We start from the raw sequence: 14,319 nt of genomic DNA on the forward strand, positions 1-14,319 counted from the left end.
GCTGCAGCAAAGGCAGGCAAGGAAGGGGAAAGAAACTCCCTCCTCCGAGTGCCCCTTGGCATAAGTGTTCCCACCCCAAGGCGGAATGAATTTTGTGATGTGCACAGGTGTGGCAGTGGCGTGCGACATATCACTGTCATCCTGGTGCACATCACTAAATTCACGTAGCCGGGTGTGGGGCTCAGAGCTGAGGCAGAGGGCTGGGGTGCAGAGTGTGAGGGCTCTGGGGAATAATGGAGGCACCAGGTTTGGGGAGGGGCTCAGGGGCAGGGTTGGGCTGTAGGAGGGGGTACAGGCTCAGGGCCGGGGATGTGAGCTTTGGGGGTGAGGCCAGGGATGAAGTCCTTGGTGTGCAGTAGGATGCTCAGAGCGAGGGGCTCAAAGTGGGGTAGGGAGTTGGGGCTGGAGCTTACCAGGGCAGCAAGGATAGGCCCCTTTCCCTTGGCCATAGCAGCTCCATGCTGGGGCCGGTGAGGAGGGGCTCCCCTCTACTGGTCATGGCAGTTTCGAGGCTTGGTGAGAAGTATTGCTTCCCACTGCAGTCCTTGGTTCCTGTCCCACTTAATGGCAAGTTGCTCAGCTTAGTGGGGAAACTTAGTCCTGGAGCTATCTCTCCCAAGCTACCCATCCTGGCCCCACCCATCCCTCATGCCAGCCCATCTCCCCTCCCAGAGCCAGGCCAGCACAGATGTATCCAGGCACGTGTTCATCAGCTTCATTTTTATTTTGTTTTTTTAAAAAAATTAAAACTCCAATAACGGGAAGCATAGACAACTGAAAGATGGCATGAACAAGGGCTTTCCACACAGAGGTTTATTATGGGCCCAGCCAAACCCAGTGTCCCAGGCCTGAGAATCCAACATGTGAGAGGAAAGCACCAATTCCCACCCACCTGTGGCACCAATCTGGCTGTGAGATGCACTTGGAGAAGCCCTTCTTCTGCCGACACTCACAATTTCAGTGTGAGTTTTTTGTGTTTTCAGTAAAGTATGGTTCTAGTCTTTGTGGCTGCACAGAAAAGCTTCAGAGTATGAGCTCGTGTGTGACCTAAAGGCTCAGAAACCAGAAAGCAAATAAAAAAATACCACAACCAAACTCATTTTAAAAAAACACAACAGAATTTGACAGCTGAATAATGATTTTTGAGCCCTTGAGATCAGTACTGCTGCCTACAGAGCCCTTCTTGACCTTAGAACATTTGTTTGCATCATTGCAGAAGATAGCACACAACTTACAGATTCTTTATTTCACCAATGCTGTATTCACTAGGGTCGTGGTAGATAGTTACCTGGAGGTTTGTCTGTATTTGGTATCCCTTGCTCATATCAGAGCAAGTTTGTTGGCACGGCCCTCTTTGTTAATAAATGCAGCCCCAGTTGCTACAAATGAATCAAACTATATGCGTCTCCTTCCAAGACCAGAGCTTAAATATGCAATAGAGGTATATTTCCTTCTGATCGGCATATTCCCTGCAAACCTTGGGACTTTGTCTCAATTTGAGTCACTTCGCAGGCTGTTATTCCTGTGAGTGTCTGATTCTCTTTAAAACTGAAACACTAAAGCTATTTCATCCTGCAACGGAGAGTCCCACAGGTAAAAGTGTAAAGCTCAGAGATTTCTTTTCACCTTCATTTCACCAGTTCTGACACACAGCAAACAAGGACAGGAATACAAAAATAAATACTCCCTGCTTTCCAACAACATTAACCTTTACACTTTGAAAACATACAAGGAGGGGGCTTTTCTGGACAGTCCAGACAAGTCTACTGGAGGCATTGCACGTGTCTTTAAAAGGACTAAATAGCATATTGGATTGGCTCATTTTGAACCTGATTTTCCCTTGCACCCATTTCAAGCTGCCAAGTTTGCATGCCCTTTGCACAGGTGTAAACACCTCGAAGAGAAATTGGACCCAGTGACTTCACTAGAATGAGTCTGTCTGGAAGCAAAACCAGCATCTGCCCCTTTGAATTTAGTAGGAAGATGCAGGCCTGGAGCTACTGCCCCATGCTCCGGTCTGCTGGGTGGCTTTTGGTTTGTTCTTTAGTTCTTTCTCCTTTGGAGAAGCTGGGAAGAAAACACAGCAAACCTCTCACCCTGTCACGCTATTGACTGTTCCCATTTTAGAACCCAGAGGTCGGGGCTCCTGCCTTTGAAACAAACAAGCACAGAACAGGTGGGGAAGCCTCCGGCTTGGGCTTGCTTCTACTTTTCAGTCCTCCCTTCCCAGCCCTGCACTCTACCCCATGGCCGGAGTGAATAGGTTTTTCTGCAGCGTTAGTGTCACTTGCCAGCAGAGGGCAGAAGTGGCAGCTTTTAGAGCACGTGTTTGGTCCTGGGCTTGGCCCCGGCCAGCACCGCTTCCTTAGCCCAGACCTGCAGGGTTGTGGATTAGGACTGAGACTCACGCACTTCGCCCCCTGCTTGTAAGGGGAGATCAGGAGACTGTGCTTCCCCACGGCTCTAGCAGAGGGGAGATGGGCTCACTGGATGCCCCCGAAGCGGCCATGCTGCGCCCCGATCTCTCAGGACAATGGGTTAGCTCCTCCGGCTGCAGCAGGGAAGGGATGTGCCAGGGTGGAGCCCGGGAAAACCTACTCCACACTCCCTTCTGCAGGTCCTTGCAGGTCTCCGCCTTAGTCAGACATTGCTAATATCACCCATTCCTCCCGCCCATCGTGTGGCTGAGCCAGGGTGGAAGCAGTGAGGAAATGCACCTGCCCATTTGCACAACTCAGAGCAGAGGGCGACAGCCTGGTCTAATGGCTAGATGCCCCCTTTTTTCTGGCGCTAGGAGCAGAACCAGGAATCCTGACTCTTGTGAGCTCCGCTCTAACTCATAGGTAATGCTCCCCTCCCAAAGATTAAGAACATAAGAACAGCCATACTAGGTCAGACCAAAGGTCCATCTAGCCCAGTATCTGGTCTGCTGCCAGTGGCCAATATCAGATGCCCCAGAGGGAGGGAACACAACAGGTGATCCTCACATGATCTCTCTTTTGCCATCCATTTCCAGACAAACAGAGGCTAGGGACACCATTCCTACCCATCCTGGCTAATAGCCAATGATGGGCCTAACATCCATGAATCTATCTAGCTCTTTTTTGAACCCTGTTAAAGTCCTAGTCTTCACAACATCCTCTGGCAAGGAGTTCCACAGGTTGACTGTTCGCTGAGTGAAGAAAAACTTCCTGTTGTTTGTTTTAAACCTGCTGTCTATTAATTTCATTTGGTGACTCCTAGTTCTTATGTTGTGGGAATAAGTAAATAATTTTTCCTCATTCACTTTTTCCACACCAGTCATGATTGTATAGACCTCTATCCTATCCCTCCTTGATCTTTTCTTTCATCGACTTCCACCACTTTATCCAAGGAGGTCCAAGCTTAGGTAAAGTTCACTGCCATCCATGGCTTCATGTGGAAATAATTCAGAGCCTTGCTCTGAGGGCAGGAGACACATACTCTACTTCCTGCAGAGGAGAGAAACAATTCAGAGCCCTTGGGCACACCCAGACCAGGACAGAAACTGGACACAACCACCCGACAGAGAGCGCCGGCCCCTGTGTCTAGCGCAGAAAGCCTTTGTCAGAGGAAAGTCCTCCCAGTGCATGAGCCAAACCCGCTGCCCAGTGAGCGTGGCCAGCCTGCTGGAGCCCAGGGCAGGAACACAGCCCGTGAACCAGGCCCCCTTGTTCCAGCGTTGCACGTGACGTGAAACACACCACGAGGTTCAGTGCAAAAATATCAACTTCAGTTCTTCACCGCAGGCTAGGGGTGTTCTCCCTGTGCCCCGTTGGCAACTAGCACCCCACAGCTCTCATCAGGCTCAGGTGCTGGGGCATGAGAGGAGGGGAGGCTCTGGCCACCCTGTTTACACTGGTGTGAATCCAGTGTGACTCAGGAGGATGCAAGATCAAATTCCAGTCCACTGGCTTCTTACACCAGTGGAAATCTGGTGAAACTTGCACAGAACCTGATGCGCCAACACCTTCTGACCTGCCGCGGCCTCCAAGCTCAGCGGCACCAAGAGAGGGGCAGCAGCCATGAGAAACCCCTGGCTGGGGCTGGTGTGTGTGTGGAGAGCTACAAGGCCGTGGGGGCAGGCATGGGAGCCGCTCATGGGTACGGGCTGCCTCCATCGTTCTAGGACTGACTCCCAGCCTCTGCATGGCCCACAGGGGGAAACTGAGGCCCAGAGCAATGAGTCCGTGACTGAAAACCCAGGAGTTCTGGCTCCAGGAGAAGTGCTTGATCCACTAAACCCCAGACCAGCAGCTCCCTCATCTGCTCACTTCACCCCCCCGGGCCCTGCCTGGAGCAGCTCTGGGGTTCTTTAAACCCAGGTGTATGCAGCCCCCTGCTCCCATGTTGGCTGGGAAAGGAGTGAGGAATGGGGCAGCCCCCTTCTTCAGTGCTCGATCCCAGGGCCCCAAACACCCCCTGAGAGCTCATTAAAGGAGGCTTTCCCCATGGGGGGGCTGGGAGAACACAGCCCCTGCCGCCCCTGCCCATGTCTGATCCTGAGGCAGCACGAGAGGAGGGAGGGTTGCTTTGGCTTCGCAGTGGGGCAGCGCATTGCATCCCAGCATGCAATGGCGCAGAGCCAGGGGGCACGCCCCCACCCGGCGGCCCCATTAAGGGAGCAGTGTCTGCATCTCCCCAGGGTGCCGGCTGCCTGTAACGGGCCGGGGAAGGTAATTGGCTCCCAGCCGCCCAGACGGGCTTGTTCAGCAAACGGCAGGCAGGCCCCACAGCCTCAGCAGGCATCTAGAGTCCCACGGCCCTGTCCCTGGGCCAGACGGGTCGGCACCACCCTCTGCCCCCTAGGTCCGCTGGGCGTCCGCCTTGGCGAACAGCCGGCTGTGCCAGTAGTCAGGGTTGTCGAAGGCACAGTCTGAGGCTTCCAGGCTCCGCAGCGGTTTCATGAAGCCGTTCTTGGGGCAGGGCGAACCCAGGCAGCCCGGGGCTGGCCCCAGGAAGGCCTCCATCACCTCATAGCCCTGCTCCTCGGGGCAGCCCTGGGGCCCAGCCGTGCTCATGCAGGTGTAGTCGTCCTGCCCGGCCCCCGGTGAACTCAGCACGCTGCTGAGGGACTGGCTGAGCTTGGGCTGTTTGTTCATGTACTCGTAATCCTCCTCGGCCCCGGATGTCTCCTGGCCGGCTGCAGCTGGCGGGGAGCCCTGCATGCTGCCCAACGAGGCGCTGCGTTCCGAGCCCAGGTCCATGTACTCATAGCCCAGCTCCTCTAGGGATACCGGCCGGGGCTGCGAGGGGCGTCTGTTCATGTATTCGTACTCCTCCTCCAGGGGCCCGGCTCGCGCTGCCCGGGCCAGGCTGGCCGCTCGCTCTGTGGGGGAAGCCGACAAGCCGGCGTTAGACGCAGCTGGGGTCGGGTCTGCCTCCCGGCCTCCCCGTGGGGATGGCACGAGGCATCGTGGCAGCGTTAGCGCCTGTGCAGCTGTGGCCTGCCTGCCTCACTCAGCTGTGGCCTGCCCACCTCACAGGCACAACGGGGCAGGCAGGTCACAGCGGGCTCTCCGCCCTCACGAGTCCCCAGCGAGGCAGGAGGAACCAGGTGGCCATGGGGAAGTGGGGCCGGTACCCAGAGTTCCACCTCCCGCTCGCAGATTCCAAGCTACAGGTGCAGCGAGTTTGCTGGGTCTCAGCCTGAGTGGCCAAGTAACTACTGCCCCCATGCGTCTGTTCATGGCAGTGAAGGCCCAGGACGCCCCCTGATCCATGGAGCAGGGTGGGTGAGCTGGCAGAGGCAGCATGGGGTCCTGCCACTGCCTAGGCGCGGAGACCGGACCCGGGGCGGCGGTTACCTCGGCTGTGGCGATTCGGCATGACGTAGCCGTTGGCGTCCTCCTCTTCGTCGGCGGTGCCGGCGTGCGGGGAGAAGCTCTCGCGCTGGGAGAGGTAGGCGCTGTCGCCCCGGGAGCGGAGGCTGCGGCACAGGCTGCCCGCCAGGGACAGCTCCTCTGGTAGCTCGCACTCCGAGGCCGTGCCCCGGCCCTCCGACGACTCTGACACCGTCCGCCCCACCGACTCCTGCCGGGCCCTCAGGGTCTGCCGGGAGCCCAGCCCAGCGCTCTGGGAGACGGAGGGAGAGAGACGGGGTCAGGAAAGGCCCCTGCTTGCTGGAGCAAATATGGGCAAGGCCCAAGGGAGGGGCTTTAGCCAGCCGCTGCCCTGCTGAGCCGCAGCCCCCTGCTAGCCCAGGCCCGGGCGCCCCTCCCCATTCCACCAGTGCCCCTCCCTCCCAACCCACAGCCACACGACACCCTCCGGCAGAGGACCTCCATAGGGTTCACGCCTTGTACGCTGCACTGGGTACCTGGCGGCAGCTGCTGAGGCCAGTCTGGTTCATGGGGATGTAGCCGGCCGGGGGGCTCAGATTCGGGCTCTGCAATGGGAAAGAGGCAGGGCGGTGACTGTTTGGTCCAGGGCAGAGGGCTTTTGGCACCGGGACCCAGGGAGATGGCACACACTGGGCGAGGGGGAGGTCAGTGCTAGGCTACGACCACAGAACCAGGTCTCATGCTTCAGGGCCCAGCGCTGCCAGGGTCAGGAAGGAAACGCCTCCCCAGCAGGGGGCATCCCACAGCCAGATGCAGCGGGGAGTCCCCGCTCCCGAAAGATGCTTCATCTCCCCCGGAAGGACCAGGGGGCCCACAGGCCGAGGCAGCCGTCTCACCCGGGCGTAGTCGACCTGCTGCTTGGAGGCGAAGAGGCCGGTGGCCGTGTTGAAGGAGCTCAGCTCCTCTTCCAGCTCCATCTCCATCTCCAGCTCCTCCATGTCCTCCAGCTCCTTGTCGGTCAGGGGGGGTTCGGCGGGGGACAGCAGCCCACTCTCCCTCTGTGGGAGGAAGCACCAGATCAGGGGCCAGCGAGGCGCTACCAGGGCCCGGACCCTTGCGGGGTGAGCGAGCAGGCCCACCTTAACATTCGGACGGGGGGCCCAGCTAAGACTTGCCCAGAGCAGAGCGCTCCGCCCCACACCCGCGCAGCTGAGGAGTGGGGCGGGGGGGATGGGCTGGGAACGCCCAGCACCAGGGCTCCCTGGGGTGCATGTGTCAGGCAGGGCAGACATGGAGGGGGGGAGGGCAGATGGGGGATTTAAAAGGTCAATGAACCATAAGTCAGGTATGTCATGGGGGCGGGGGGAATGCTAGGGGCTGGGGACAGCCCTCCCCCCGTGGAGAATGACCCACACTGACCTTGATGACCAGGTAGCGGGGTGGGTCACGGGCCATACGCGTGAACTCATTGGCCAGTTCCTTGAAAGTGGGACGGACGTTCTCGTCAATCATCCAGCCTGGAGGAGGAAATGGGGGGGGGGTGAGGTCCAGCGGGAGTGAGACCCAGCCCCCTGACACCTCCCCGCACTGTAGGCCCCACCTGAAAGGCTAGGTCAGAAGGAGAGCACATGGGGAGCGACCTTCCAGCCGTCTGCCCAGGGCTGTACTCTAATCCACCCCCACCACAAGCTGTACCCCAGCTGACAACTCTCCCCCAAGACCATGGGGAAAAGCTCCTCCCTTTCGGGTGCGACCTGGCCTCTGGGCAGGGCCAATCTCCCCCACAAACTGCCCCCCAGGGCTGGGACCAGAGCATCCAGAGCCGGGCCCAGCCCCGCCAGCAGGGGGCGGCAGGGAGACAACGCGCCCAGCAGCAACGACTCACATTTCACCATCACCATGTAGACGTCGATGGTGCAGATGTGCGGCTGCGTGAGCCGCTCGCCTTTCTCCAGCAGGTCGGGCACCTCGGCCAGCCGGATCCCCGTGTAGGGCTCTGCCCCGAACGTCATCATCTCCCACAGCGTCACGCCTGCCAGGACGGGGGATGAGAGCCAGGGTCAGGCCAGCGGCGGCTGGGGGGGGGGGGAATTCTGTGCTGGGGGGTGCACATGGGTCCCGGCAGGGTGGGGCACTGTGGGGAGTGGGGCAGGGTGCTGGTGAGGAGGACAGCTTCTGGCTACTCCAGCCACGGGCTGCCCCAGCCTCCTGGGGGCGATGCTCGGCGGGCACTGACCGTAGCTCCAGACATCGCTCTGGTGCGTGTACTTCCCGAAGTGGATGCTTTCCAGCGCCATCCATTTAATGGGTGTCTGCAGGATGAGAGGCGAGGAAGGAGCGTTACCCGGGCAGGGGGCACTTGGAGGGTGCTTCTGCCAATGTAGCAACGCCAGGGCCGGAGAAACCACTGGGACGGGATTCCAGGGGGCATTGGGGCTGCTCCGTGTCCCCACCCACTCTGCTTGCTGGCCAGGGTCAGTATTCCCTCTAGCATTTTCCATTCCAGGTTGAATATTCTTTTGGATGGGTTGAAATGTCTTATGTGCAACACCAGAACTGAGATAGTGTGCGTGCGAGTGTGTGCGTGCGAGTGTGTGCGTGCGAGTGTGTGCGTGCGAGTGTGTGCGTGCGAGTGTGTGTGTACACCACCAATACAAAACACACAGATTTTATCTACCTACCTACCTATTTATCTGCCTATCTATAGCAGTCCATATACGTGGAAGAAAATATATTAAAACAAGGGATAGTTAACAAGGAGCAATGCTCAAAAAAGAAAATTAACACTACCCTTGGAGTATATGTATCATCATCCTTTCTAACTCAAGCTAGTAAAGACACCAAAATGCATATTATCCACACATAGCTCAGCTTTAACATGCTACACAAATTTATGAGTCGACTAGAAATAGTATTTGCAAGGTGAGCATGACTAATACAATATTTACTGACACCGGGAAGGAAAGTAAAAGGCATTCACTAAGGCGTATGCACTTTCTCTGGGGAATATTTAAGATTTATGCTATAAAAACAGATAAAAGTTCTCCTGGTGTGTGTCACCAACTCAAAGAGGGGTAGCTATTTTAGTCTGTAAGGGCATGTCTACACTTGCACCCACTTTTGAGAGAGGGATGCAAATGTAGACATTTGAAATTGCAAATGAAGCCGGGATTTAAATATCCCATGCTTCATTTGCATATTTACGTTATGGCGCAATTTCAAAATAGCGCTATTTCGAAAAAAGAAATGCTGTCTAGGCACGGTTATTTCAGGAGAAAACCCTTCTTCTGAAATAACCCTTATTCCTCTTACAATGAGGTTTACCAGTTATTTCGGAAGAAGGATTTTCTTTCGAAATAACCGCGTCTAGAAAGCATTTCTTTTTTCGAAATAGCGCTATTTCGAAATAGCACCATAATGCGAATATGCAAATGAAGCCCGGGATATTTAAATCCCAGCTTCATTTGCAATTTCGAATGTCTACATTTGCATCCCTCTCTCAAAAGAGGGTGCAGGTGTGGATGTACCCTAACTGAAAAAAAAAAAAACGAATGGTCCTGCAGCACCTTAGAGAGTAACAAAACTCAAAGAGTAGAAGCCCCAGAACAAATTAACACATGGCTTCAGGGTTTGTAGGCAGATAGGCTACATCTATACCATGAGTTTTGCCGCAAGAACCTATGCAAATGAAGCACGGATTAGCATTTTCTTGCACTTCATTTGCATACTCTCTTCCAATCCGTTTTTGCACAAAAACAAGCAGTGTGGATGTTTCCTTTTTGCGCAAGATCCTTATCTGATCAGAGTTTTAGATATCTGCAACACTCCAAAAAATTCTGTGAAAATAATCTTTTTCTTTCCTACCTTAAGCCATTAACACCTATGCAAGCTTTGTTTGAAATGCAATCATGCAAATGTCCTCCTAACACACAACGCCCCCCACCCCCGATGAAGCCTGCTTTTCCCCTCCCTCCAATCCAGCCAGCCAGGGAGGAATGCAGCAAAGGAGTCAGGACACGCCAAACAAACTGCCCCCTGCCTCCACCTCACTGCACATAGGTCAGCATCCACCCCACCTACCACATGCAGTCAGCCCCTTATCTCCCCCTTCCCAGGCTTGAGAGTGCTGTCTTTCTGCCTCTCTCTTCTCATACAGATGGGACTTTCCAAACTCCCTTCCGCTCTGACTTCCCCTCAGCCAATTCCTCCCTCCCTCCTTCTCTTCCTCCTTCCCCCAGCCACTTATTTCCTCCTTATCTTGTTTTTTACCTGCTCTGGGAGCTGCTCAGTTTAAAGCAAGCAGCTAGCTCCATTTAGCTGCTTGCTTAGCAAGATGATGCCCCTCCCCCTGCCAGTCAGCTGAGCTCCCTGCCTGTGCAGGAGCTTTGAACTCCTGAGCAGAGCTCAGAAAACAGATGTGCAGCTGCACAGTCGCGCAACTTACAGGGAACTTAGGTCAGGGTGACCCCAACGCAGGCAGACAGCCTCAGGGGACATCCTGCCAGAGTGGGCCTGAAGCTCCATGGCCTCCAGTATGAGCATGGGGGGAAGAAGCGGGGATCCCGGGCTTGCGTCCCACCTTGATCTCATTGTAGAAGTATTTCTTGTCGTCGGGGTAGAGCAGATCGGCGACTCCAAAATCCGCCACCTGCACCTGGCTGGGCGACTTCAGCAGGACGTTGCGGGCGGCCAAGTTGCGATGGACCATCCGGTGTTCCTCCAAGTAGTACATGCCCTGGGAGTGAGAGGTGGTGACCAGGAGGCAGGTAGGTGAGGTGAGGGGTTCACTCAAGTTTTATCCCAGGCTATGGGTACACTGCCAGTTTTTGCTGCAGAAAATATGCTAATGAGGGACTCATTTGCATGAGCCACAATCTCATTTGCATATTTTCTGCTGAGCCGTTTTTGCGCTAGGGGTTTTTGCGCAAAAACAAGCAGTGTGGACATTTCCTTTTTGCGCAAGATGGGTATACCTCCTTTTTTGAGGCATAAGGATCGTGCGCAAAAAAGGGTTTTTGCGCAAAAAGAAAACACTCACACTGCTTGTTTTTGTGCAAAAACGGATCGGCAGAAAATATGCAAATGAGATCGCAACTCATGTAAATGAGTCCTTCGTTAGCATATTTTCTGCCGCAAAAACTGGCAGTGCAGACGTAGCTCCAGTGATGAGCAGCAGACTGCCCTATCTCAACCTATAGAATCAAGCTCCTCTCATCTCTGATGGCATAGCTCCACCCATCATCCTAGGCTCCACCCATTGCTCCAAAGCTCCACCCACAACTACAGAGCCAGCAGGGCATACTTGCTAAAGTGGTGCAGCCTCAAGGTCCACACACAACCCGCATAGCTCCTCCCATGGCATCAGGCTCCTCCCTCCATGGAAAAGCTCCACCCACACCGCCACAGGCTCCTCCTACCTCCCCAAAAGAGAAGAGAAGGCACTAACAGCACTGACATGCTCAGAACAACCCACCCTTAGGATTCAGTGTCAGCACCCCAGTGGAGACGAACAGGCCTGATTCGCCTTCCCTTGAGGGCAGCAGCACTTCAGGGGCAGGTGTGGGGAAGGGTTCCCCATCCAGAGTGGGAGCTGCCAACCCCCAGCCTCTGAGCCTTCTCTGCTCGTCTCCTCGCACCACCCAGCCAGGCCCACCTCCGGCCAAGGACACCTCCCCCAAAGCCCAGCTCTGCATGGGCCCTGCCAGCCCCAGATTGCCCCACCTCCAGGTTGGCTGGACACCACCGTGGAGGGGATTCCCGGGGAAACTCCATCAAGAGCGGAGGGGCAACTCACCTTGGCAACCTGCACGCACCAGTTGAGCAGAAGCTGCGGCCCGATGCTGTCCTTGTTCTTGCGCACGTACTCCAGCAGCGAACCCAGTGGCAGCAGCTGCGTCACCAGCTGCAGCTGCGTCCCGGGACAGATGCCCAGCAGCCGCACGATGTAGGCGTGCTCCAGGCTGCCGATGGCCAACATGTGCTGCAGGGCCAGAGGGAGACAGGAGCCTGTTACAGCCTTGGCTCCGCCTCCAGCTTTGTGCTCCCCTGCGGAACTCCCCACCACTGGAATTTGATCCCAACCATGCTTCTCTGTGGAACTCCCCACCACTGGAATTTGATCCCCTGCCATGCTTCCCTGTGGAACTCCCCACCACTGGAATTTGATCCCCGGCCATGCTTCCCTGTGGAACTCCCCACCACTGGAATTTGATTCCAACTGTGTTTCCCTGTGGAACTCCCCACCACTGGAATTTGATTCTAACCTCACTTCCCTGCAGAACTACCCACCACTGGGATTTGAGCCCAGCGAAATGGCCAGGCACCCTCTAATGCCAGGGGGAGATTGGGGTGCACAAGTAAGGCCCAGAGGGGGGCACAGGCTTCCCCTCCACCTGGTTTCTTGTGGCACACTGAAGTGTATCATGGGTTTTTAAAGCACTGTGTATGGATAAGGCCTTTTTCTGCAGCCATATTGTAAGGCCAAAGGGTAAGGCTTTCATCCGCACGCTGAAAGAACAGCCGCCATTAGTTGTCAAGCAGGGACTCACATTCTCACATACCATCTAAGCTGCATTCCAATAATGTCACCCCCAGGCTCTCCAGAAGGAGACCCACCCTAAGGACACCTGCTGTAACCAGATAAAGCTCAAAACTGGTTCAAGAAAACTCAGTGTGACAGCATCTCCTCTGGCCAGAAACCACTTCCCAAGAGTTGGGTTGTAAAATCCTCATTCTGTGATTACAGCCCTCGCTTTCCCATTGTTGGTCTGTCTGCTTTGTAATTGTTTCTGGCTGCTGTATAATTCATTTTGCCAGGTGTAAATCCATTAACGTAGTAGGGCACAATTGGTTAGGCAATTCAGTGACAGTATAGGTAATTAGACAGCAGCGCTCAAAAAAGCACAACAGAACATTAACATTAACAAATCATTAACAAGGGGATCATTAACAAAGGGATAGGGAAAAAGATAGAGAGTATCTTATTGTCTTTGCATAAATCCATGGTACGCCCAGGGCTGGATTAAGGTCTTCACAGGCCCTAGGCGTACCATGGGCCTTTAAATTAGATTATATAAGGGTGAAATGCCCTCTCACCTGTACGTCTAATATCGCCCACTTCAAGTTTCACTCTTGAAAGTGGTGCACTGTATGAGCAATTCATGGTACTTCAGGCTAAAATAACAACCATGTCAATGTATACTACAATTATACTTTGGATGTACCTGATAGTTAATCATTTTATAGGGGGCCATGAGGACGTGTTGCTGCTGTGACTGTGTAATTTGATTTAGCAGTTTTATTTTCTTTCAAGTCCATTATGAATTTTTTTTAGCTGAACTTTTTGTAGGCCCTAAGTTTGTCCACGGACCCTAGGCACTGTGCCTAATGGATAATCTGGCCCTGGGTACACACACATCTTGAATACTGCGTGCAGATGTGGTTGCCTCATCTCAAAAAAGATACCTGAGTATTGGAAAAAGTTCAGAAAAGGGCAACAAAAATGATGAGGGGTTTGGAACGGGTCCTATATGAAGAGAGGTTAAAAAACCGGGGACTTTCAGCTTAGAAAAGAGGAGACTCAGGGGGGATAGGGTAGAGGTCTATAAAATCATGATTGGTGTGAAGAAAGTGAATAAGGACAAATTGTTTACTTGTTCCCATAATATAAGAACTAGGGGTCACCAAATGAAATTAATAGGCAGCGGGTTTAAAACTGACAAAAGGAAGTACTACTTCATGCAACACACAGTCAATCTGTGGAACTCCTTGCCAGAGGATGTTGTGAAGGCCAGGACTTTAACAGGGTTCAAAAAAGAGCTAGATACATTCATGGAGGATAGGTCATTAATGGCTATTAGCTAGGTTGGGTAGGAATGGTCATTAGCCTCTGACAGGGGTGGGAATTACTTGACGATTCCCTGTTCTGTTCATTCCCTCTGGGGCATCTGGCATTGGCCACTGGTCTGACCCGATGGCCATTCTTATGTTAGGACTGGTTAGTAACATTTGAGTAAAATAAGCGGTGATGATTGAGCTAAGCAGGACTTGAGTTCCACTATATAAACTAGGGCCCAAAAGGGAGTTTGTTGGGAACCAGCTCCAGGACGCAGCCCTAAGATCAGAGCTGCCAGATCGCCACCCTGTGCCAATGACACCAGGTGGAACCTGGAGCCCCCCCAGATGGACCCAATCCTGACTGGTTCAGCTGTCTTACTTGGGGTGGGAGCACCGCACGGGATGCTTCGCATGGCTCCTCTGGTTTTGATGATTGTTAAGAAACAGAGAGTAAGTTGGAGATTACTGGGAAAGGCTCTTTTGCCGGTAAAAGACCCCGCAAACCCGCAGTGTGTCACCTGAGCCCCTAGGAACGGGCGAGAGCGGATGTCCCTGGAGCGTGGGAAATGACAGAGAATTTTGAGCCTGACGTCCTATCAGGAACCAGAGTGACCGGGCCAGTGGGCAGGGGCTGTGCAGCGGGGTCAGGCACCCTGGGCCATATGGGCCAATCACCTGGCCC

At 54.3% G+C, this 14,319-nt stretch overlaps 1 protein-coding gene across 1 annotated transcript in view; it reads right to left on the bottom strand.

Moving 5' to 3' along the window:
- Window positions 1-705: 705 nt before the first annotated feature.
- The window catches only part of ERBB3 (erb-b2 receptor tyrosine kinase 3), a 46,765-nt gene continuing 33,151 nt past the window's right edge, over window positions 706-14,319 (bottom strand). Inside the window, exons 20-28 of the mRNA XM_075901916.1 lie at window positions 11,596-11,781; window positions 10,381-10,536; window positions 8,038-8,113; window positions 7,687-7,833; window positions 7,221-7,318; window positions 6,698-6,859; window positions 6,338-6,406; window positions 5,826-6,093; window positions 706-5,347 (exon numbers count right to left, since the gene is read on the bottom strand). Coding sequence (XP_075758031.1) covers window positions 4,824-5,347; window positions 5,826-6,093; window positions 6,338-6,406; window positions 6,698-6,859; window positions 7,221-7,318; window positions 7,687-7,833; window positions 8,038-8,113; window positions 10,381-10,536; window positions 11,596-11,781 — 1,686 coding nt within the window. The 3' untranslated portion in view covers window positions 706-4,823. The remainder of the gene's footprint in view (window positions 5,348-5,825; window positions 6,094-6,337; window positions 6,407-6,697; window positions 6,860-7,220; window positions 7,319-7,686; window positions 7,834-8,037; window positions 8,114-10,380; window positions 10,537-11,595; window positions 11,782-14,319) is intronic.

This window comes from Pelodiscus sinensis, chromosome 19, assembly GCF_049634645.1.
Source record: "Pelodiscus sinensis isolate JC-2024 chromosome 19, ASM4963464v1, whole genome shotgun sequence".
In the NCBI taxonomy this organism is placed as follows: domain Eukaryota; kingdom Metazoa; phylum Chordata; order Testudines; family Trionychidae; genus Pelodiscus; species Pelodiscus sinensis.